This window comes from Phoca vitulina, unplaced genomic scaffold (assembly GCF_004348235.1).
Source record: "Phoca vitulina isolate PV1807 unplaced genomic scaffold, GSC_HSeal_1.0 scaffold6, whole genome shotgun sequence".
Taxonomy (NCBI): Eukaryota; Metazoa; Chordata; class Mammalia; order Carnivora; family Phocidae; genus Phoca; species Phoca vitulina.
In genome coordinates this window covers 50,540,564-50,563,365 of record NW_022589709.1, presented here as the reverse complement: position 1 = coordinate 50,563,365, position 22,802 = coordinate 50,540,564, and the positions used below count along the sequence as shown (strand labels likewise).

At 45.5% G+C, this 22,802-nt stretch overlaps 1 protein-coding gene across 6 annotated transcripts in view; it reads left to right on the top strand.

Annotated features, from left to right (window-relative positions):
- PDE8B (phosphodiesterase 8B) overlaps positions 1-22,802 on the top strand; it is a 247,949-nt gene that overhangs the window by 150,191 nt on the left and 74,956 nt on the right. For all 6 annotated transcript variants that reach the window (XM_032404155.1, XM_032404154.1, XM_032404153.1 and 3 more), the window contains exons 4-9: positions 478-537; positions 2,868-2,925; positions 9,383-9,471; positions 15,392-15,470; positions 19,144-19,284; positions 20,837-20,925. In XM_032404155.1, the coding sequence (XP_032260046.1) occupies positions 478-537; positions 2,868-2,925; positions 9,383-9,471; positions 15,392-15,470; positions 19,144-19,284; positions 20,837-20,925 (516 nt within the window). The remainder of the gene's footprint in view (positions 1-477; positions 538-2,867; positions 2,926-9,382; positions 9,472-15,391; positions 15,471-19,143; positions 19,285-20,836; positions 20,926-22,802) is intronic.

Here is a 22,802-nt window from a genome sequence, read left to right as displayed (position 1 = left end):
TGAATTGGTATGTCCAGCGGCCAGCGAGTATTTTAATTTTTATTATAAGGTCATCTTTCTGAGCTATCTACTATTTTAAAAGAAAAAAAGATGCAAAGCAATTAGCTCCCTAAGTACAAACTGATAACCGGAGAGCTGTAGGACTGCCAGTTTCTTTGCAGAGTGGAATTTCAGTCAGAAAACATGGAACTTAAGTGGAATTTGCCAGTTTTTGAAGTGAAAAATTGGCAGATCTGACCCATTGGACAACTGCCCAGGCGTTTAAAAAAAAAAAAAAACTTTTTTTTTTTTTTTTAAGGAAAAACAGAGATTGTCCTAATCTTTAAGGGCATCTTTCTCTGTTGTCTTTACATGTTTTCAGACTTTCTCTTGAGAGGAAGATTGGGTTTTGTGCCATTTTTCAATGTCAAGTTCCACATTTGTTCATTGTAACAAAGCCCAGATCACCTGGTTTGACTTGGAGCTCTCTCGTTGCAGGTCGATCCGGGCCACAAATCCTTCCGAGCACACGGTGATCCTTGCGGTGGTTTCACAAGCGTAAGCTCCTCCCCCGCCCCCCCACTCCCATCCCCAGTTGGCGGTAGTACTGTTCATTCTGAAACATGTGTCTGATGGAATCCAGTCTGTGAGCCAGCAGAGCAGTGGGCATGCCCTTGGCCCCACAACACCAACTTTAGATCTCGCTCTGTGGGGGTGTCCTTTGTGTTGCGAGGTTCTGGATATATTTAGGTTTCTCTCTGTCATCCTTAACTGCTGTTAACCCATACTAGTACACATGAGGAGAAAATGGGTGCTCGTTGCGTGCTAGAAATGAACAGAAGATCTGAGGGAGATGTCTGGGGAGAATTTGTTCCCACTCATCTTTTTTCTTTGAAGAAAAGAGGTAGCAGACTTCTTGTTTTTCACTGGAGAAGAAACAAATTATAGCATGAGCACAAAGAAGCACTAAATACACTGGAAGGAAAGGATTGTATAGTTGGGGTCAGGACTGCTCTGTGTCTAGAAGCAGGACAGTAGGATGTATGCCCATGCTGGAAGGCAACAGAAGAGGGATTGGGCTATAGGTACGAGACAGTGGGATGAGAAGCTTCTCTGCTGGGTTTGTTGTCTGAAATGGCCACCCCCTAGAATGAGAGACCGAAAAGGAACAAACGCTGCTGGTACAAGCTACAGTCATTGGAATCCTTGCAGTATCAAAATTGTTGTATTCATTTAGTAGCCATCCTTCGCTTCGGAGAGAAGAAGGCCTTTGATGAGGGCCTAGAGCCCTACTGGACTTGGCCCCATTATGGGAGCTGGCACAGATTCTGCGACAAGCCAGCAATGGAGACAGGAGAGTTGAGGTCTCCCCCAGGCAAGCCTGGCCCAGGGGAGATTTGAAATACTGCTTATTGGTACAGGAAGAAATCGTGGCTACAAAGTTTTACCCCAACCAAAGACTCTTCTTACCTATTATTCCTTGAGTCTGTTTTTAAGAACTGTGTTGCTTCACTTCATTCCTACCATGGGCTCTGGTCCAAGGAAAGGAAAGAAATCATTCCCATTGGTTCCTGATCTCATTATCCTGGTGGGACTTGGGGTCTCAAGTGGAATGAGTGAGGGGGACCAAGGTATATTTAGCCTTCATCACCCCCTTGTATTTTGTCTTGAGGGCACTGGGAGGGGTTACTAGAGTGTTCTGAGTCTTGTGCATGGATTCCAGGAGTATACCAGGCCACACACCATACTCCCCAAGGCTGGCTCATTCCACGAACCCAAAAGTGAAACACAATTTTTTTTTACTTTAGGCATGTAGCAGAAATGCTTACAAATCTTTGACAAATAAGGACTTGCTATGGCTTATTTTCCACCCTTTCCCCCCCTGTTTTTAAAATAAAATATTTTATATAGATACAGACCAATAATAAAATGAATGCTGAGTTTGTGGAACCCAGCTTATGAAATAGAATGTTATTAACAGCTTCGGACTCTTTTTGTGCCCCTCCTCATTTATCAGTCGAAGAAGGTAGAATGTGGAGTTCCTGAGTAGAAAAAGCAAGGAGGACTGCTTTTCCCTGTAGGGAAGGCGTGAGCTATGGGGAAAGCCACAAACAAGCCCCAGGATTTCCCTCCCTGGTCACCCACTCCTCCACCTAATATCTTTTATTCCATTTTCCTTCTCTGTTTTCCAAGGTATATACTCCATGTTACTTGCTGGCTATCTCAGGGATGCCCTTTCTCTCTTATAACGATGGAAGCAGAAATGTAGCATGTCTTTATGATGAGCAAACATTGTACCCAAATGAAGTTCCGAGACCCAGCTGTAGGCTCAGTGTAGGAAACCTTCCTGTGAAATGAGGGACGATAATCCATTTTTTTTTCTCTCTTTTTCCTTTCTAACGTGACATTCCTGATGACCCTTTTTCTGCATTTGGCTATGGGGTGCTGTAGTCTGTAGTGCCAGGTGTCTTCCTCACACTGAGAGTTGGACCTAGCCAGGTCTTGGGGTGGGAGTTGTGCTTCCAGAAGGTTTGGGGACAGCATAAAGAACAGCGGTGTCTGGGATGAGCATCGGACCAACCTTGTCCCATCCATTTGTTGCAACTTTCAAGGGCAGCCCAGCTTTGGAGATGGCCACTCATGTGGACCTGTGGTGATGCTTTCGGGCACACTGCTGGAGTTTTCTCTACTGTTTATGTTCCCTTTTTTTTGCATCTGGAAGGCAGATGTGGGTCCTGGAAGGCAGGTGCATCCCGTGGGCACATGCTGGTCAGGAAGCCACTGGTAGAGCAAACGCCATGCTTGCCTCATTGTTCTCTCTCCATGTTTCAGTGTGAGGAACCCTGGTTTGTATCTGCTGAGTGACTGCATTTTCTGCTTTGCTGCAGATCGGGTGACCGTGAAGAGGCCTCGGTCCTCCCTCTCCTGCATGCAGGCTTCAACAGGGTATGTATGTAGGAGGAGACTCAGCAGCTCTCCGCAGGCCGGACACCTCACCGGTGACTCTTACAGCACAGCCATGGAGCTGCACAGCAGCTTTAGAGAGTTGAGCTCCAGGACCGTGAGGGAAAGGAAATAACTGTTCTCACAGGAGGGTAACAAGCAATGGCTAGTCAAGCTTTTTCCTTCATAACTTCATGCGTCCTAGTTACAGAATTGTAATGACCTAAAAACACATCTTCCTATACCAGGTCAAAATTCTGTAGTCCCAAAGCAGCCTCACTTAAATGAGCCCCGTCTGTGAGATTCATTATACATATGTGAGTATTAGATACGGTTAAGTCCACCAAATTGGCACCCAGGGTTCTGTGTTCATCAGGGCCTCGTCAGGGCTTAGACGCCAGGGATAGGCCCATGATGGCTTTCGTATCTATGAACTCCTGGTTTAAACCGTAAATGTCAGCAACAACAAGGTCTTTGAGTGACAACTGTAGGAGTAACACTGACGTTCAATATGAAGCTCAAGATGGAGGACTCCAGGGGTGATGTCTCCAAGACAGAGACACGGGTTGTTCCTGGTTTCACTCCTCACTGCTGAGAGAATCGTTGAACGTGGAGGTGAGGCTGACGCACCCCCTGCCTCACAGAGACCAGGCAGACTGTGTTAGCAGGGTGAGGGAAGCAGTTCCACACTGACCCGCACGGCCTCTCCCCCCGCCACTGCGGCTCCACGCAGAGAGGTCTCCCCTCCTCGTCTAGTGGAAAGGGACCTCAGTGGTGACAGCGAGCTCCCCACCCTAGCACACTGGGTTGCTTGGTGGGAGCCCCTACTCTGATCTTGCACCACGGGGATCGCAGGGGAGTGTGCGTGGCTCACCCACTGGGAATCTGACCCCCCACACACACACTGAGAAGAGGGTGAGCCGGCAACGAGCATGTGGATGCTGGCAGACCAGGTTCATTCCTGCAGTGCCGCGGCAGTCTCCCCAGGCAGTGGTTTTGCTCATCTGCAGAACCACGTCCCAGGCGCGCTCTGACCAGGGAACTGCGGAGTGCAGACCTACCTGATTTGGATCCTGAGCTGAGGAGTTTTGCTGGCCCTATAACTGGCTTGCTTGGGCAGGGAATGGAATCACAGCCTCGGCAGCTCTGGAGGGTGTCTTCAGGCCCTGTCTGACCCGAAGGGCTGGCACCAGCTCCTGGAAGCAATACAGCCCAGTGGCTCACGAGCCAAGAGGGGGCATGCAGAGCTGACGGTCCCCAGAGGCAAGGCCGTACCTGGCCCGGAGTGTTTCCGTGCTACACACTTGGCACAGGCAGAGGGATTCATTCATAGCCAAGGCTGAGGGTAGCTCCCGGCCTCTCCCAGCCTGCAGGGCCTGTTGAGGACATTGAGAGTAGCCTGGAGTGACCCCTCCCCTTCTTACCCAGGCAGGGAAGGGGAGACACAGCCACACTGGCTCTGGAGAGTGTCTTCCAGCCCATTCTGCCCAGAATGGCTAGGGATAACTCCTGGAAGCCCTGTGGCCCAGCAGCAGTTGAGCGAGAGGCAGGCCAGAACTGACCATTTGCATAACTAAGCCAGTGGCCCTATTCCGTCAGGGAACTTGCCAAGCAGGTCTGCTTGAGTTAAGACAAAGAGTCCTCCTAGCTTTGGAGATGCTTCTGCCACTGTGTTGAGGCAGGAAATGTCATTCATAGCCTCACTCATCACTGAACACAGCCTTTAGCCTGTCCAACCAGCGCACCGAACCAGAGCTTACAGGAAGCTGCAGAGCCCACTCGGCAGCCCTACATACAGGGGTACTTGAACCAAGAGTATAGAGCAGAACTGGGGGCTTCACCTGACCAGGAAATTCAGTGCACACTCTGGCCTAATTTGGGTCGCTAAAAAATGAGCTCTGCAGACCTCGGGTCCCATCCTGCTGCCCTGCCAGGGCTGGAAGGCTAGTTCCTAGGCTTATCTACTACTGAATATAGTCCCCAGTTCTGACCATCTAGGAAGCCTGACCAGAAACTTCAGTCAACTGTAGAACCCATCCTAGAGCTTCACTTGGGTAGGGCACCAAGGTGTCAGTCCTGTCCAGTTCTGAGCCAGTGGGCACACACCCCTGCCCCCTTGCCCTGAAAGAGACCATGACAGCATGCTCCACCTGCCCAAGGTCGTTCCCAGAAATCACACTCGGAAACCCAAACGGAGCTGATGAAGAACTGTGTCTGCCAAAGCAAACCTACAAAGTCTACAAGATGAGCCCAGTTACCCAGATGTGCAGATACCAACATGAGGAGTCAAGGAAAAATCAGGTCAATATGAAACACCGAAGGAAACTAATAAAGCTCCAATAACGGACTTTAAAGAAATGGAGATCTATGAATTGTCAAAGAATTCAGAATAATCCTCTGAAGGAAGTTGAGTAAAACTACAAGAAAACCCAAACAACTAACGAAATTAGGAAAACAGTTGGACGAACAAAATGAGAAGTTTGACAAGGAAATAGCCGTCAAAAAAAAAAAAAAAAGAAATCCTAGAATTGAAAAACACAAGAAATGAAGAATTCAGTAGAGGGTTTCAAAAGTGGACTTGACCATGTAAAAGAAAGAATCCATAACCTGGAGGATAGGACATTGGAAATTACTCCATTATAGACGAGTAAAAAGAAAAAAATGAAGAGTGAAGAAAGCCTATGGTGATCATGGGACACAATGGAAAAAAAAATACCTATAATATTCTCATTATAGGTATTACAGAAGAAGAAAAAGAAGTAAAGAAAATGTATTTAAAGCAATAATGGCTGAAAACTTCTGAACCTGGGGAGAGAAATGGACATCCCGATCCATGAGGCCCAGAGGACCCCAAACACGTTGAGCCCAAATCCATAATGCTACTTTGCTATCCTGGGTTTAAAAAAAAAAAAATCCTTGTCATAGACCACAGAGGAGCAGGAATTGCGTGTATAATGTGGTGATTTTGTGCTTTGGTATGCTTCAGTGTGGAAGTCGCCGTGCAAGGTAGAATATTAAAGGTAGCATCGCCGTTCACATGTGTTGTAATGGAAACGAACGTTTCTCTTTAGCAGGGTCACTTACTCTCCTGACAGTTTTGTCCATCTCCTTTCTCAAAGGCTGGCATTTGGTTCTGAATGCTGTTCTTAGGTGCTGTGTCTTAATGAGAATGCCTAAGACAATGCCTCTGAGTTCTGGAACGGAGAATTGGAAAAGAAAAATTGTCAAGCCATGTGGCTGAGACCAACTCTTACAACTCCATTTGCTGAGAAATAATGTAAAATTATTCACAGGTTTCCTAGATGTGAGGTTAAATGTTGACCCCCACCCCAACATTGTTCTTCACCTGTGAGGCAGGATCTCTGGGAGTATGAGGATGCAGCGGTTTTCCTCAATTCTCTGGGAGCTGAGAGAATGGCCTGACACCCTGTAGTTTCTGTCAATGAGGAGCCACATGGATGCTGTTAACTGTCCTAGAATTTGCCTTTTAGTTCATTGATCCTACCTCTGACTGGTTTAGAGATTGCTGTCTTGGCTGGAGGGCTGAGATGACACATTTACTACCAGGAGAGACACCTGGCCCTCTTTGGGTGCAAATGCCACTAAGCAAATTGAGGAGGTAAAATCCACTGTTTTCTTTTTATTTCTCTTGGAGCCTGTCAGTCACCTCTTGTAGTGGCAGCTCTAGTAGGTTTCATTTGCCTTTGTCAGGATATGGTGCTGCTTTTTGCAGGCAGCCCCTTGGATAACACCCTTCCTGGGAGCATGAAAAATGGTACCTGTCAGGGACCACCCAGTAATCTTTAGCCCTGGGTCTGATCAAGGCTGTTTGCCAGCTAGGTCAGGGTGCCCCCAGAGAGCTCGAGCTCTTCTGTGAGAAGCACACTGCACCTACTGAGCCTTTCCCTCCTGAGTTACTGTGGCTCAGAATCAGCTCAAGCAGCTCTCCAGGTGGCTAGTCTCCTTTTTTGGGTAAAATCTTGTCTTTGGCAGCTTTCTCCCCAAGCACCCTTCCAAATATGCCCGCTATTCTTGCCTTCCTTGAGATTGTTTGTCATCTCTGGGCTGTTTTGATTGTATTAAATCATCTGCTGAAACTCAGCTCTGTGTTGCGAGCCGATTGGCCAGTGCAGCAGTCTGGGTCCGTGCATGGGGATCCAGGAACAAAATGTGCCATCCGATATTTCACAGCAGCTTCTCCTTGAAGCTTCGGTAGCTGTGTGTAAGCGACCGACCACACGGGGCTCAGTCCGCTGCGAGCCTTTTACAAACCAGTGTCTTACTTAGCAGAGGACGATTGCAGCGGCATCTCTGTGAACCTTGGTTGTGTCCCTTTATCCATTGGATGGGACACTTTCTCACCAGGTGTGCGTGGAGCGCTTACTCTGAAATACAGTGGGCCAGGCCTGCCAGGGCTATGTAGGTTGGACACAGCTTCTCCCTGGGGAGGCTTCCTCCGGAGGAGAAAGTGGAGTGCTAAGACGGATCGTTGGTCAAGCTCCATTTGAGGGGATTTGCTTAATCCTCATCTACACTCAAGAGATTTAATATTTTCGCCATTTTTGCAGAGGAGGAAACAGGCTCAAAATAACTAAAGAGCTTGCCAGAGCTCCTAGTCATGACAAAGTGAAGATGCAACAGTGTGTTACTGAAGTCCACACTCCCTGTTGGGTCCAGTAAAGTAGTTCCCAGACTGTACCGTGGAGCACTAGTGTTCCAAAATCTCTTGATAGGTGTTCCAGGAAAAAGGCGTCTGGGGTCAAATCAACTTGGGAAATGAGTGAGGACTCTGTTCTTACTCTTGCCACCCCTGGTGATACCCAGGGCGCGCTAGCAGTATGGCCCATGAGCAGAGCGAGCGCTCTGAGAAGAAACAGCTTTAAATGTCTGAATGCAGAGCCCAGGAATCTAGCAGAAAGCCTGGTGATTCTTAGCATGCTGAAGTTTGAAGGCCACTACTTTTGATTCACTCGCATTATTTCAGTGATACCAGTTAACTATAGCCTAGGAAATCCTCCAAGGAGAGGTAGTAGAGTCTGCCTCTGGACTACAAAAACCTGCATTAAGTGTCAGCTGTGAACACCCCAGTGCTCCAGTGTTTTAGGAACTGTCACTTTTAGAAAGCTGTTGTTCGCTAAATACTACGGTGTTTAGTTCTTAGAGCTAAAGAAAAATAAAAACTAAGTAATTAGAAATGAAAGTGAAAATATAGTATGATTTTGTATACTGACTTTATATACAGATTTTATATACTGTAATCAATATAGTACATATATACGTACATAAAGGCTTTGGAGCCTAAGGAAAATAAACCAAATGTAATGATATCTGTAGCTTTTGACATGATCAGTGACTTGAGGGCTTTTTTCTTTATATTTTTCTGAATTTATACATTTTTTTTTTAAGATTTTATTCATTTGAGACAGAGAATGAGCTGGGGCGGGGAAGGGGCAGAGGGAGAGGGAAGCCTGATTCGGGGCTCGATCCCAGGACCCTGAGATCATGACCTGAGCCAAAGGCAGATGCTTAACCGACTGAGCCACCCAGGCATCCCCTGAATTTATACATCTTAAATTAATGTGTGTAACTTTTATAATTAAAAACAGACAACAAAAGTTAACTACTTAAGTTTGTGTCTTAAAAAAAGAAACCTGCCCAACTGTGTTTATTGCAACATTTTTGAAACTTATTTTTATCACAGATCCTTTTTAGTATCTTAGAAAGCATCCACTAACAATGCTCAGAGCTTGGCTACAGGCTGTTACATAATCTTCACCCATCCAGAAGTTGAGCCTGAACCTAACCATGTTTAGCTTTGCTTTGCAATAAAAAGAGAAAGTATTTCTCTTCTGTGTGTGTTCATGGCTTCCCCCCTTACCAGCTTGTAAGGTACCCCTTACCAGCTTCCCCCCTGGGATAGTGGGAGGCCAGAAGTATTCCCCAAAGTAGAAGCCATCCACACTAGATGCATGGAAGAGTATGTGTGTGTGAGTGAGTGAGAGTGTGAGAGGAGGAGGATGAAGTCAGAAGATGAGGAAGTAAGCAAAGACGGGTCTCTTCTCTTGAAAAGGGTCATTCATACCATGCACACACTGAACATGTCCAGTGTTGGATTTAAAAGCTTTAGCGCAATGTGAAGCAAACATGTTTCAGTAATTCACAAGCCTGGGGAGGTAATCTGTGCCCTTGTGTGTTTATCTTCCTGTGAGTATTCTTAAGTTTTTCCCCACCTTTGTCATCAAGGGAGTTAAATATACAGTAAAATCTGGTCTGTTGTTTCTCATACATTTAAACAAGGGTTTCAAACAGCTTGACTTTTTTTTTTTTTTTCATCTCAGCTCATTTCAACTTCTCAAGTTGTCTTATGTAACAGAGTTACCTGGCGTGGGAAAAACTAAGTTCATTTGACTCTTTAAGAAGTAACTGTATGTCTTACATATTATTTTTGTTTTCTTTTCAGAGATTTATGGAGAATAGCAGCATAATTGCTTGCTATAACGAACTGATTCAAATAGAACACGGGGAAGTTCGCTCTCAGTTCAAATTACGGTATGTAGCAAAATAAGAAGGAGTGCGAGGTTAACAGTGTTGTACAGCTGTTTTTGTCATGAGGCCGCTGTTCACAGGTTCCTAGCTGAATCCCAGGGGTTTCTAAACTGTTAAGTGGGTGATGGTAGCTGGTAAACAGCAGATTCTAAATGGGGAGCCTTCTGCTTAAATGAAATAAATGAAAAATCATTTCTTGTTTTGACAATATTTTCCACTATGTACGGCAGTTTTAAAATTAGATTTGAGGAAAAATACTGTATAATTTTCATATACTTAAATTGAGGTTAAGAGTAGCCTTTGAGGATTACTTTCTATTTACTACTTTAACACTTATAAATGCCTGCTTGGATTGTTATGAATGGGGCAAACCAGTGGGTATATTTGTTATGCTAGCCATGAGAACTGCTCTGTAACCATGAGAGCAGTTTCATGAAGTCTGTGACTTCAGTATGCAAGGACGTATGTTCAAGAAATCTTACATCTCTTTACAGGCATATAGTGCTTTAAAAGCAGGCTTTTCATGAAGCTCACCTCTGAGCTGGGATTCTCTGTAGATGTCTAGCTGTTGGCAGGATGTTCTGCTTTGGGGATGTCTCGGGATATGAGGGCCCTAGCTCATTCCTGGTTTTACACAGGCTCCACTCTACCACATTCCCAGACCCCGATTTCTTCAACCTGTCCCCCTCGAGTAGAGAGAGAAGGGCAGAGAGGAGGCTCTTGCCAACCTATAGCCTGGGCGGGGGGGTGCGAGGGGCGCTGAAGTCCTTAGCAGCTCCAGGCTGTTGGATGCCAGAACGTCCTTGGCAGGGCTTCTCTCTCTGGCCAACCCAGAGGTCATGATGGTTTGAGGCTCAGTGAAAAATAAGATAGCATCTCAGTGTAATGATTATGCTTATCTTGATTACTTAATTTGCATTCAAAGAGGACAAAACCATTTATAAACTTAATTTCTTTCTGACATCCTTTGAAGTAAAATGGATTGACGTAAACCCACAAAGGCAGGTTTTTGGGGGTTTACCCTGATTAGGGAAGTAACTTTTTGGTGGACAGAGAGCTTTAAGAAAGAGTGTCGAGAGGGATGTCTGGATGGCTCAATCAGTTAAACTGTCTACCTTCTGCTCAGATCATGATCTCAGGGTCCTGGGATTGAGCCCTGCATCAGGCTCCCTGCTCGGCGGGGAGTCTGCTTTTCCTTTGCCCTCTGCCCTTACCTCCCCTGCTTGTGCTCTCTCTTTCTTTCTCTCTCAAATAAATAAATAAAATCTTAAAAAAAAAAAAAAAACAGTATGGGGATAAATAGTCACTTTCTTAGGTGGGAAAGTACTTTTTTAAAAAGTCAAACTAGTGAAAATTCAGGTATTTTAACAGTCTATAGTGAGGAATATTGCTAAGGAGTTTTGAATACATAAGTTTAAAGGCCTTGGTTTCTTTGTATCTTTGTATTTATCAGCTTCAGAGAACTTCATAAAATTTTTTGAGAAAACTCATTGCCTTTACTTCAGCAATTTTTGTTTATTGTACATTCTTTTTATTCCTTGGGGTCTCTACTGTTTTTCATTGGGGATAAAAAGATTGTACTTTTAGATGTTTTCAAAATAGAATTAGAAAAACAGGGGTTTCATTTTGTTTTAATTCTTCAGCTGTGTATTATCTACAACAGAAATGAACAGCAGTCCCCTTACTGCGTTGGTAGGTAATTCCCTCATGGCATTTTAAGTAACTGCATTTTGAATTCTCTTCAGCAACCTCGCATGTGATGGCATGTGTAGGAAGTCAGAAGGTACCTTGTCCACACAGGGCAAAGGCAGGTCTGGCGATCCGAAATAAACCTTCTCAGCCAACGTGAGGGTTAAAAGAAAGGGCTTCCCGTTATTGTGCTGATGAAATTTGCTTAGAGCCAGGGCACTGACCACTTACGAAGGTCTCATCAGGTTCAGAACTTGGCAAGCTTCTAAGTACATAGCATGATGTAGATCTTAGAACTTCTCACCCCTCACTGACGGGAGCTGGTCGGAGAGGTCATAATGCAAAGGCTCAAGTTAGTAATAGAAATCAATGTGCGGTTGGTGAGTGGACTTGACCCAGGCAGGCAGTGGTGCCAGGAGGCTGGCTTTGCCCCGTGTGCGGATCCCTTTCCACAGCAGCTTCAGGTTGGCTGGTAAAGAGTCTCTCTTCCCAGTCACGAGCAGCCAGCATGAGAACAGCCCCCACAGTGGGGAGAGGAAAGCAAGAGTTCTTCACAGAAGGCCAGAGAAGGACTAAGCAGTCAGTTTCTTCCATTGCTTTTTGGCTGGTTCTGCCTCAAGCATCTCTAGCTTCCTTCCCTTTTTTGGAGAAGGGTATGTGGGCCTGGTTTGACCCTTCCTGCATACCCTCTATCTGGGCCCCTCAGTCGGGGGGTAATGACCCATTCCGTGATCTCCCCAGCTCCTTCCGCATCCGAGGACATCTAAAGAACCCACCTGCATCTCAGAGTCAGGCAGGCCACTCTGTCACTTGCTGCCGATGGGGAAAATGAGGCTCTTTATTATACAATGCCAGAATAATTATAGTCTAATTATATAATACTTTTCTTTGCAATTCCTCCCCCAGCTGCAGCTAAATATGTGACATTACCAGCATTCTTCAAGGACAGGCTGTACTACAAGGGTGATGTCAAATGTTGAAGGTAGAAGCTTTTGTCCAGGTCTTGGTTTGTGGTAACGAAATTTAACCAAGACAAAAGAAGGATCATGTGCTCAAGCAAATACTGAATTTTAAAATTCCATGATAAAGAATAACTTCTAAAGAGAAGAAAATCCTATGTGTGCTGGATGAATTACTATATTAAACGGCACAAATCATGAAATGGGGACTGTCTGGGGAAATATGGGGTAAATTATGACCACTTACCTCTACTAATGTTTTCTCTCTTTATCATTGAAAAGGGCTATGTTAACCAAAATGCAGATAAGATTTAGCTACTTACTGGGAACTTAAACTGATCGGTTGATACTAACGCAGGACCAGCTGTTATTTCCTATCAGTTTGATAGCTGTTAGCCAGGACGTAGACTCAAATCATCAGGTTTAGTTTACTCCTAGTCTTAAGACTGTAGCAGTCCTAAGTTTCAGCAAGAATCTAAGTGCCTGAGGGACAAAACTTTGTATTCCACGGAATGCTACCCTTCTCATTATCCGTAGACATTTCTAGAGCGCCTTTTCCTGGCATGGACCCTGGTGGCAGGCACAATGCCACCCGACCATCCCAGCCCCAATATTGGGACAGAGGAAAACACTGAGAGCCAGGGAGACTCTTGACAGGATCACAGCTACCCAGTGTGTCGGTGGCAGTGTGGGGTGGGATCCAGGCATCCTGCTGTTTGGTTGGAGACACTCGGCACCCCGTCACAGCACGATGTTCTTTGTAGACGTCACACCAGGGCCCCTGTAATATTTGCCGTGTCCGTTGGGACCTTCAAGGGCCCTTACGAAGGTGAGGGGTCGTGGTTCCATGGCCTGCACTTCATGGGTTTCCACATCGAGTTTACCTTGCCTTTGAGCTGTTTCCGATTTTGCAACTTCTCAACCTGAAGGATACAAAAATAGATCCGAGGCACAGTTACATGGTTCCTGAGAACAGAAAATGAATACAGCTAAGGCTCTTCTGCATGAAGACTATTAATAATTAATACAAGCAATTAAATTTCCAAACTCTAGGAACATGATTTAAATTGATTACCTCATTTTGCCGCAGGTTTATTTAAATAGAACCATCAACCAAATTGGTTTAAAGCCTAGGTCTGAACAGTGCCATGAAGCCTGTCACTGGGAGAGAACAGCCTGCTGGCCCTGCTCATGTTCTCCTCCCTCGACGGTTGGTACGAATTTGTCTTGTTCTGTCGGGCATTACACGGAAGGTTTTATGCTTTGTGGATCATCACACAGTGAATATTGCATAGATAAATTTCGGCAGTTGGAGCTAAGGTCTTACATCAGGGCAGCTCTCGAATTGACAAAAACACTAATAGGCTGAAGGACCCGTTTAAATGCTTAGGTGAGACGTACAGGCACTTTCAGAAAATGGGCAGGAGAGGAATTTATCCCTTGATAAAGTGTGTTATTGCTTAATTATCCAGCTCTCAAATGTTAGGATTAGTCCACACACAGTGTGTGTTTCCACATGGGACCCCTGGAGATCAGGATACCCTTTCCTGTGCTGCCAGGCCGGGTTCTGGACCCACGTGCCTAGAAAATACTACTGATGGGACTAGCTCTTGCTTGCCTCTTCGTGAAAGGTAGTATAGTAGTGACTTTGGTAAGAATTTTAAAACCTCTATTATTCTTTTTCTAATATTAAATGATCTTGTTTACAAATGCAGCGACGGTATTAAGACAGTCCATGGTTCAAGTTAGTTAGACTGAAGCTATTGAAATAAGGAAACCTGTTGCATCTATCAGGGATCTCAGAGGAGTTAGGCTTACCTTGTGCTCGGCTCACCCCATCGTTGATTACTTATTTACCTGCCCACACTGGTACCTTCATCCCTGCAGCTACGGGAACCGTACCCCTCAAGGGACTAAGATCTTGTACTCCTCCTGCAGATTACCTTGCTAATATTGAATACAGTTTTTGATTAGATATTTCAGGGATACTCATGAGAAAAGATAGGTTATGGTTCACTTTTCTTTTTACCACTGGCCATTGAAAGGGTTAGAGAGTAAGGAAATACTGCCCTGGGAGCTTACAAATAATACTAAGGACTATATGCTGAATTCTTACATTATCCGAAGCACTTTGAGAAATGCCTCACATAAACTCTTTTGATGTTTACAGCAACCTGTAAAATGGGTGTTGTTATTCTCATTTTGTAGACGAGGAAGCTGGGGACCAGCCAGGATAAAAAGTTGCTCAGGGTCCCATAACTGGCAAAATACAGAACCAAACTTGACTCAGTTTTTTCTGCCCTCTCCCTTGTCAGTAGTTTAAAACAGGATGGCAAAGTTAGATGCCTTCATGAGTGGAAAAAATGAATAACATCTTAAGATATGTTTTATAAGAAGCAGCATCAATCAACTAAACCTGTGTTTTTGGTTTTTTTGGTTTTGTTTTTGTTTTTTTTTGTAATGGGTAAGAAAGCCCTCACTGGGATTCTTTAAACAGCCCGTACAAATAACAAAGCTCTAGTAACTAGCTACATACTTTCTGTGTTAGGTAGTAAATAACTTGCTGTATTTGGAGTTGCACTAGATTAGAAGGTACTTAAAATTCTAACCAAGAAACTAGAAGTTGAAATGATGTCGAATTTTCCACTCGGACAAGAAAGGTCACCAAGAAAAGTGCCTACCTGGAGGGCTGTATGATTAACCAGGCAAGGGGAATTCTGCCATATCTGCCTTCCGTCATGCCAGTGGGTGGGGTTGAAAGCAAAGTACCGTATAAAGGCTTGTTTATCAGAGATGACGAAAGTAAGAAAGGAGGAAAAAATGTTTCTGTGTCTGTTGCAAAAGGACAGACAGAATACCTCAGATTCAATTTGGGCTTAATTGAGTTCTCCTAATTGCTGGGGTCTTGACTTTTCCATGACCACACTAGGAATGAAACAGAACAGTGTTAACATAGACTCAGGAGACTTAGAAGATGGTCTCCTGCAACTTGGTTCTCTTTTGTCAGTATTAAGGTTTCATTTGGCATCTAGGTGATTCATTCCATGATACATGAAGAGTTGGCGGGATTATAGTTCTTTGTGTTTTAGTCACAGAAATATATGCTGTTGTTTATTCAAACTAACTAGTTTAGTTTGAAAGGCTAGGGTGTTTATTTTCCTTCCAAAAGGGCATGGGTTTAATGAATTTGGGGCAACTGTTCACTTTGGTAAATTAACACATGATATGCTAATGGTTTTATAGCTGCACTAAAGTCCATCTTTTGCAACTTACAGGGCCTGTAATTCAGTGTTTACAGCGTTAGACCACTGTCACGAAGCCATAGAGATCACAAGCGATGACCATGTGATTCAGGTATGGAGACACTTTTTATCCGGAGATGTCTAAATAGAACCTTTCAAGTTTGAGCCATCCTTTTTCAAGGGACTTTGCAATAAGCCTTACATTTTTGTATATTTTCTTTGGAGAAAGAAGCATCAAAATATGTTAAAAAAAAAAAAAAAAACAACTGATGGACTTAGTTTAAGAATTAGATATCCAATAAGAATAAAAAATTAGTTAGATTAGAACCTGTGCTTTCTTTGACCAAGATAGGTGAAATTCTTTGACCATTTGTAAAGACAGCATTTACATGACACAGAAGTATGTCAGAATTATAGAGTAAATGCTAAAGGGGGGGTGCCTATGGGAATGAAATATTTCAGAGGTACTCATTTATTTGCCTACAGTTGGTATTATAATCATAGAGCTGTCTTGTATGGTAAAGTTATCTTCTGAAGAAAATGGGTATAGTAGACAAACCTTTACTGTAGTAAAGTCATCTTACTATATTTGTTGGAAGGTAAGACATTTACACTCAACAATATTCTGAAATGTAGACTTTACCATCAGTAGATAGCGGCCTGCCTGCAGTTGGTTTGCGTAATGGCACTGAGTTTACACCTGGAGCAATTCCGGTCATCCGTAGAAACCAAAGGCCGTGCCCCACGACAGAGCCCCCACTGCACACAGGCAAACCCTGCTCTCGTCCCCAACCAGTAACAGCAGCAGCCTGCCCTGCCTGGGCCCCGTCATAAACAGGTCCATAACGTTACCTCCTTTCCATTCAGTAACTCCGTGAAGGAGAGTGCCCCATAATACAGATGGGAAACTGAGGCCCAGCAAGGTCAAGGAATTTACTCAAGGAAAGCCCCAGTAGTAAGTATTGGAACCAAAATACGTAGCCATGTCTTTCTGACTGCAGAACCTGCCTTCCTGGTTCCCTGTTGGACTGTCTTTATAGAATTTTCTGGCTGTTCCCTGAAGTGGGCCTGGAAGCTTCTTCACGGTGCTACCGTACTGCCCACCTGCACACAGGTCTGTACCCTGGACCGCAGAGAAACCAGACATGTCTGCTTCCAACCAGGTGCACATCTCGCATTCCCCTCACTTACATCCAGACAGGACCGATGAATTCCGGCCCCTGAAGAGTGTGTGCCTAGGGGGTAGCACTTAACTTCAGGAACAATCTTTACCTATTCATCCCTCCATCTAAACTATTTACTCGACGACATTTACACGAAGCTGACCATGTGCCAGGCACAGTCCTCACTCAGCATTTTAGATATTCTTATTTATTTCTTAAAACCATTTTATGAACCAGGCACTACTGTTGCAGCCATTTTACAGATGAGGAAGCTGAAACACGTTTGCTTTGCACCCGCCTCTGACAGTGGGCAGCCAGGTTGTGATTTCCATAACGAGTGGAAGGGGCTCCCTGCTCTCGCTGGCTTCCCCGTTGGTAGTCTAACTGATGACTCCTTGAACAGGGAACAGAGCCCGTCAATCTATAGCGAGCATTCTAAAGTGGTTAGAAACCCTGTATCTCTGGGGGAGGTACTCTGGTGGTGCCATCCCCTCCCCACCTTTACGGTGAACAGGAAGAAAGGGACTACCCCCTTTAAAATCTACTGGTGATCTGAATATAAAACTCAAAAGCAAGGAGAAAGAAGTTGAATAGAGGGTGTTCTGTGTAGGGGGAAGTAAAATGACATCTGGGTTATGGATTTCAAGAGGAGTCCTCCTGGACGGGATATTTCATGAACGTTCTTGCTCCATGCCAGAGTCCTTCTCAGGGCACGGCCCCTGAAGAGTGTGTGCCTAGGGGGTAGCACTTAACTTCAGGAACAATCTTTACCTATTCATCCCTCCATCTAAACTATTTACTTGACGACATTTACACGAAGCTGACCATGTGCCAGGCACAGTCCTCACTCAGCATTTTAGATATTCTTATTTATTTCTTAAAACCATTTTATGAACCAGGCACTACTGTTGCAGCCATTTTACAGATGAGGAAGCTGAGAACCAGAGAAGACAAGTAACTTGCCCACAGTCACGGAGCTGGTAATTGGCAGAGCCAGGATTTGCACTTGAGCGCATTGGCTCCAGAGTCAAGGTCCTAGAGGACCTGCTGTGTTCTGAGGTTACAGCAACCCTAGCATGAGCAAAGGGCCCTGACTTCTACCTATGTTTTCAATTTAATAGCGAGGGTAGACTAAACAGACAGGAAAAGGTATGAGGATTTAGCCAACAAGGAAAACAGTACATACATCACGTATTTACTAAACAGCTCTGAGTATCCAGGGATAAATCCAAAGTAGGCTTGCCCTTGAGGATTTTTATGTCTAGTCAGGGAGAGAGATAAATAAAAACTGGGATTGGGCATGAGAAGTCACTGGAAGCCTGCACAGGAGAGAGTGGGAGCTTGTAGAAGTGGTACCAGCTCAGACTAGGCAGGGGGTCAAGGATGGCTTGCTAGAGGAGGGGAGGCACAAATCAGACTTGGCAAGGCATGGAGATGGGCAAGGGCATTGTAAGTGGAGAGCATGTGGGCAGAGGCCCCGAGGTGAGAGGCCATGCTGCCCAGCCCCAGAAGGGTGGTGCCCACCACATGTGGGTGATGGGAGAAGAAGGCATGAAGACAATGTCACCACCCCTCCTCTTCTATCAATCACTCCTACAAGGCTGCCTGCTAAGGCTCCAAAGCAACCTCCCAACCCCTCCAGCTCCTGGATTTCATGGTGTCAGTAAAGCTTTGTTCTCAAGGGACTAGCTCCCCGAGTGTCCCTGCATCACTGGGCTCCTTACTGCTGTCCTTGGAGTGGAGTGCAGAAGTGACTGTGATTACAGTTTGCAAGAATGTGTCTGAAGCAGCAGGTGGATGTGCATGATGCCCAAAGAAATCCATGACCTAGAGGCCGTATGGTCCCATTTTCCCCATGTTCTTTGTCTCGTTCCCCTCATTCAGCTTCTCATCTGGTGATTATTCTTTGAGAAGAAATTGGAGGCTGGAGTTGGGAGTTGGGAGTCAGGCAAGGAAAGAGCTCTGAATTCCAGGGCCCCGGGCAGAATTTTGGAAAGAAACCTGTTAGTCTGCTGACCTCGGAATGTGCTAAGGGTGCCTCGTCTCGCGCGCATGTGTGCCCAGCGCTGAAAGGGCTGCTTTCTGCCCAAACTATTTAATTAGATTTATTGTTCAGATGAGCTGGGAAGTGGCCCCAAGCCGTAGCGTTGGTTAGTAGATAGTGGCAGTTAGGAGGCATGAGAGAGCAAATCTCGGCCTTGCAGAGGTGTGACTAAAGTAAACCCACAACCTGTTGAACTAAGTAACTTTTGTTCTAACTCATTTTTATTTTTTGAGTTTTTTATTTCATAAAAAACTTCATTTCATTGAAGATGAATTAGGCCCACACGAAGCTGGCTCTGCTAGATGAGGGCTTCTTGCTCTTGGTCTGCTAAGGAATTTCTTCCAGTGTCCCAGAGGGAACCAGGGTGCTGGCGTGCTGAATGAATACGTAGCTGCTCAGGAGTGAAGCAGCTGCTCCGGGGGGCGTAGTGATGAGGACCAGTTGGCACCCACAGCAGAGAGCGCTCATCCAGGGAACTGCTTACTTGATAGTGCAGTGTGTCCCTCTGTGTGCCAGCAAGCCTTCCTGGGGGCACCCAGCATTACCCGCACTGACCTATAACCACCTCCTGTTCACAGTACGTCAACCCAGCCTTTGAAAGGATGATGGGCTACCACAAAGGCGAGCTGCTGGGGAAAGAGCTCGCCGAGCTGCCCAAAAGTGATAAGAACCGGGCCGACCTTCTCGACACCATCAACACCTGCATCAGGAAGGGCAAGGTCAGTGAGAGAGCTCTGCAAACCCCTCCCTGATGCTTTTTTTTTTTCCCCCTGCGAGCTCTATGTCACGTCTTTAAGATTAGCTCCTTTCCTAACAGGATAATTAAGTGAAAGATCGCTTGTATTTGCAAAATGAGTCCATTGTTGGGTTAATTTTGGATACCAAATGAACGTGCTCCTTATGATGCTGTGGAATCTGATGAGTTTGCAACAGGAGAGTTTATCCTTGGGGTGAAGATATCCCACCTGTCGTTGCCGCAGTCTCATTCCTGGCTCTGAGCAGAGTTCCCCCATATAGCTGTCGTGTTGTTAGTGTGCCCAGTGTTCGGGGGACTCGAAGTTTGTAATACCAGTATTTACATATGGGCCCAGTTCTTGGTCAGTTTTCCTTTCTCTGTTCCCTGTGTGCATCATAGCTGGGTAGAGACCTACAGCTCGCTTCTCCCTGTCATGTCCACTTGTCCAGCAGCTGAAGGCAAGGCTGTGAGTGCAACAGGCTCCTTTCCTCAAGCCCTCCCCTGCAGAGGAAGGGTGCGGCTCCCACGGTGGGGGCTCCCTGTGCATTTTCTTTTAGGCACTCAGAATGCTTGCTCGTACGACTTCTTTGATCTTGCTTTCTCTGATGTGAAGAAGTTAGATAAGCACTGTATTTTTTTCATTAGGGACCACTTTTTATGAATAAAATAAGTTTGGGTTTACATGATAGGCAACATCAATTTCTTAAAAATAGGGACAGCAAGCCTGAAATGGAATCAGGACATTATCAAGTACTCTAAAAAAAAAAAAATCGGCCAGGAGAGCACTACCACGCACCTGGCGACCCCAGAATGCACACCAGTTAGCCGCTCTTGGCGGGGGGGGGGGGGGGGGCGGCAAGAAAAGGCTGTCGAGAAAATTTGGTTCTCGTTTATTCCCTCCCTCCCAGAACTTGTGGAGGTGCCACAGGATCCCCCTTGAGGGCACAGGCTCTTCATCCCTGCTGGCTCCCCAGGGTCCAGAGGCAGCCAGAATGTTCATACTCCTCTTTGCTCGATCAATGGAAACTGCCAGGAGCCAGACTAATGCCAGAGAAGTCTTGGTAGGATGCCCATAGGAGAGTAGGGGAGGACAGGTTTCAAGGAGAATTAAGAGACAAGAATTTAGAACTACATTCTCCACTTCCTCATGCGGGCAAATTAGACTCTCTGAGCCTCGGCTTACCTGTCTATAAACTAAGGATGATATTATCGAGCTCAGAGGTTGCTTGAAGATTTTAGGGAAGACCCTGTAAGAATCCCTTGACCTGGGGCTGCTACACCCACAGGCTGAGCGTGGCAACTCCACCTACTCATCAGCTGTCCTTGGACCCTGGGAAGGCCAGCCTGGAGGTGGACACGTTGGCCTTTGGGGACTTGGTGCATGGTCACCGCAGTCTTGGGTAGTAAGCATCACAATGGGTACAGTGATAGAGCAGTATTTAGTGGGATGGTATTGCTCAGCTTGACGAGACCCTCTGTAGAAGCAGCCATAAGCTTTGATGGAAGGATTTTAAGAGCTCTCTTTGTCTATGTAGGAGTGGCAGGGGGTTTACTATGCGAGACGGAAATCCGGGGACAGCATCCAACAGCACGTGAAGATCACCCCGGTGATTGGCCAAGGAGGGTGAGAATGAATTTCTTGATCTCTTTTAGTTGAAGGGCTCATGTGGGCACTGGGTTTGCATATTGAAATGCCAGTGTAAGCGTTAGGCCCCCAGATACGGTGGGTTGGGGCTGTGCATAGCATATATCGTGGACAATTCCACATGGTTCGCAACAGCCCCCAGATGTGGCTTTCCCTCCCCCTCTCTGCTCCTGTTGATGGGCTTTACAAAGCATCTCCCCAGCTGCCCACCTTCGCCTGATCATCTGTGGTTCCATTATCCCCACTACCCCCTGAAGGAGCTGTGTTTAGGCCTTCCCCTGTCAAAATAACAACAAAACAGCGGGGCTCGCTGGCCTCAACCCTGCCCTGGGAGCCAGGCTTCTCTCCTTGAGGCACTGGCTCTGTAGTGGTTCTCTCTGGGCTGGCTCTGGGCTTGTTCCCCAAGGCAGAGAGAGCCCTGGAGGTCATGGTTACACAGAGAAAGGTGTGTTTGATTAGAACCTGAGGTGATCTGATTTCATTTAATCTCAGATTATCAGAGAAGACTATTCAAGAAGGTAAATACGTAATCTCTTTTCCTTCTCCCAGTTCAATTTTGTGAGAGGGTTTACAAAGGCAAAGAGGATCCCCAAACAGTATGTCACTGAGGAGCCTTTAGTAAACTGGCTTGAAGGTCAACACTAGTTTCATAGCACAGTTTACAACGGACACATGCTGTCCTGTGATGTTTTGGAAGAAGAGGTATGAGTTTTTCAGGCCAGTAACCAGAAGTGGAAAGTCCTGCCTGTGACTCTTATGACTACCTGAGTTCCTTCCAAATTGTTGGGTGGTTAGAAAACAAAACATTCTGTAAAGTGAGCAAAATGCCTGGAAGTCATTTCCTCTCCAATTTTACTTGTTTGGTAAGTTTTGAAATTGTTACCCCTCAGTTCAGAGACCACTGTCTTGTATTTCCTGGCATTTAGCTTCCCTCTGGGTGGCGGGGCCCTGGCAGGCCTGACAAGGGTTATGAGCACAGAGAGAGGCCTCCGGGCCCCCTTGGCATGGCCATTTCCACCAGCGGTCCGTGCTCAGAGGCCATGATGGCTGTCACATTGGTGGTATTATCATCCTCAGACCGTCTTTTCAGAGAACTTGAGCTAAGATGGAGTGTGTGTGTCTGTGTGTGTGTGTGTCTGTGACCAGAGTTCTTAGGTAACCAAGGACGAAGAGACCCTATTGCTTGGAATTTCTGTCAGAATGAGTTTTTCTGATCTTTCTGATTTTACAGATAAGAGAGTTCTTTTGTCTAGACACAGTGCTATTTTTCCCTGAGGTGTAGGCAGTGTACTATCAGGAAATTCTTATGAAAAGTAGGTAAATCTCTCCTCTTCCCGATTAGTGAAGCTCATTACAGAATAACCGGTATTTTCTATGCTCTCTTCAGGGTCTTCTAGAGAAAGTTGAATCAAAGGAAGAGAGACAGAGAGGAGATTCTTTCCTATTCCTATAAAATCTCACATAGCCCCCTGGAATTCCTGGTTCCACTGTCAGTAGAAAAATCTACCTTGAATTGATTTTTGAGCCGGGCTGAGGCAGCTATAGTCTCTTTCTGGTCTCCCTTGTGGTCATGAGCTAGACTGTAGGCTGTCTGGGGATTCTGTCCATAACCTTGAATTAAGACGAGTTTTCTCTGCCTGAAAAATGGCATCATTGTGACGACCATGCTGTGAAAGAATATGGAATATTAATGTAAACACAACGGCCATGTAATTTGGTCATTGTCCGAATGAGTCTTCTGCTTTTTATATCAGCTGTAAAATTATTAGTGTCAGTAGAATTAAAACCAATTTTGTCTGGAGTAGCATTTCATCCTATCACTGAAGATGCCTAGGAGACAAGCTTCAGGAGTCTGT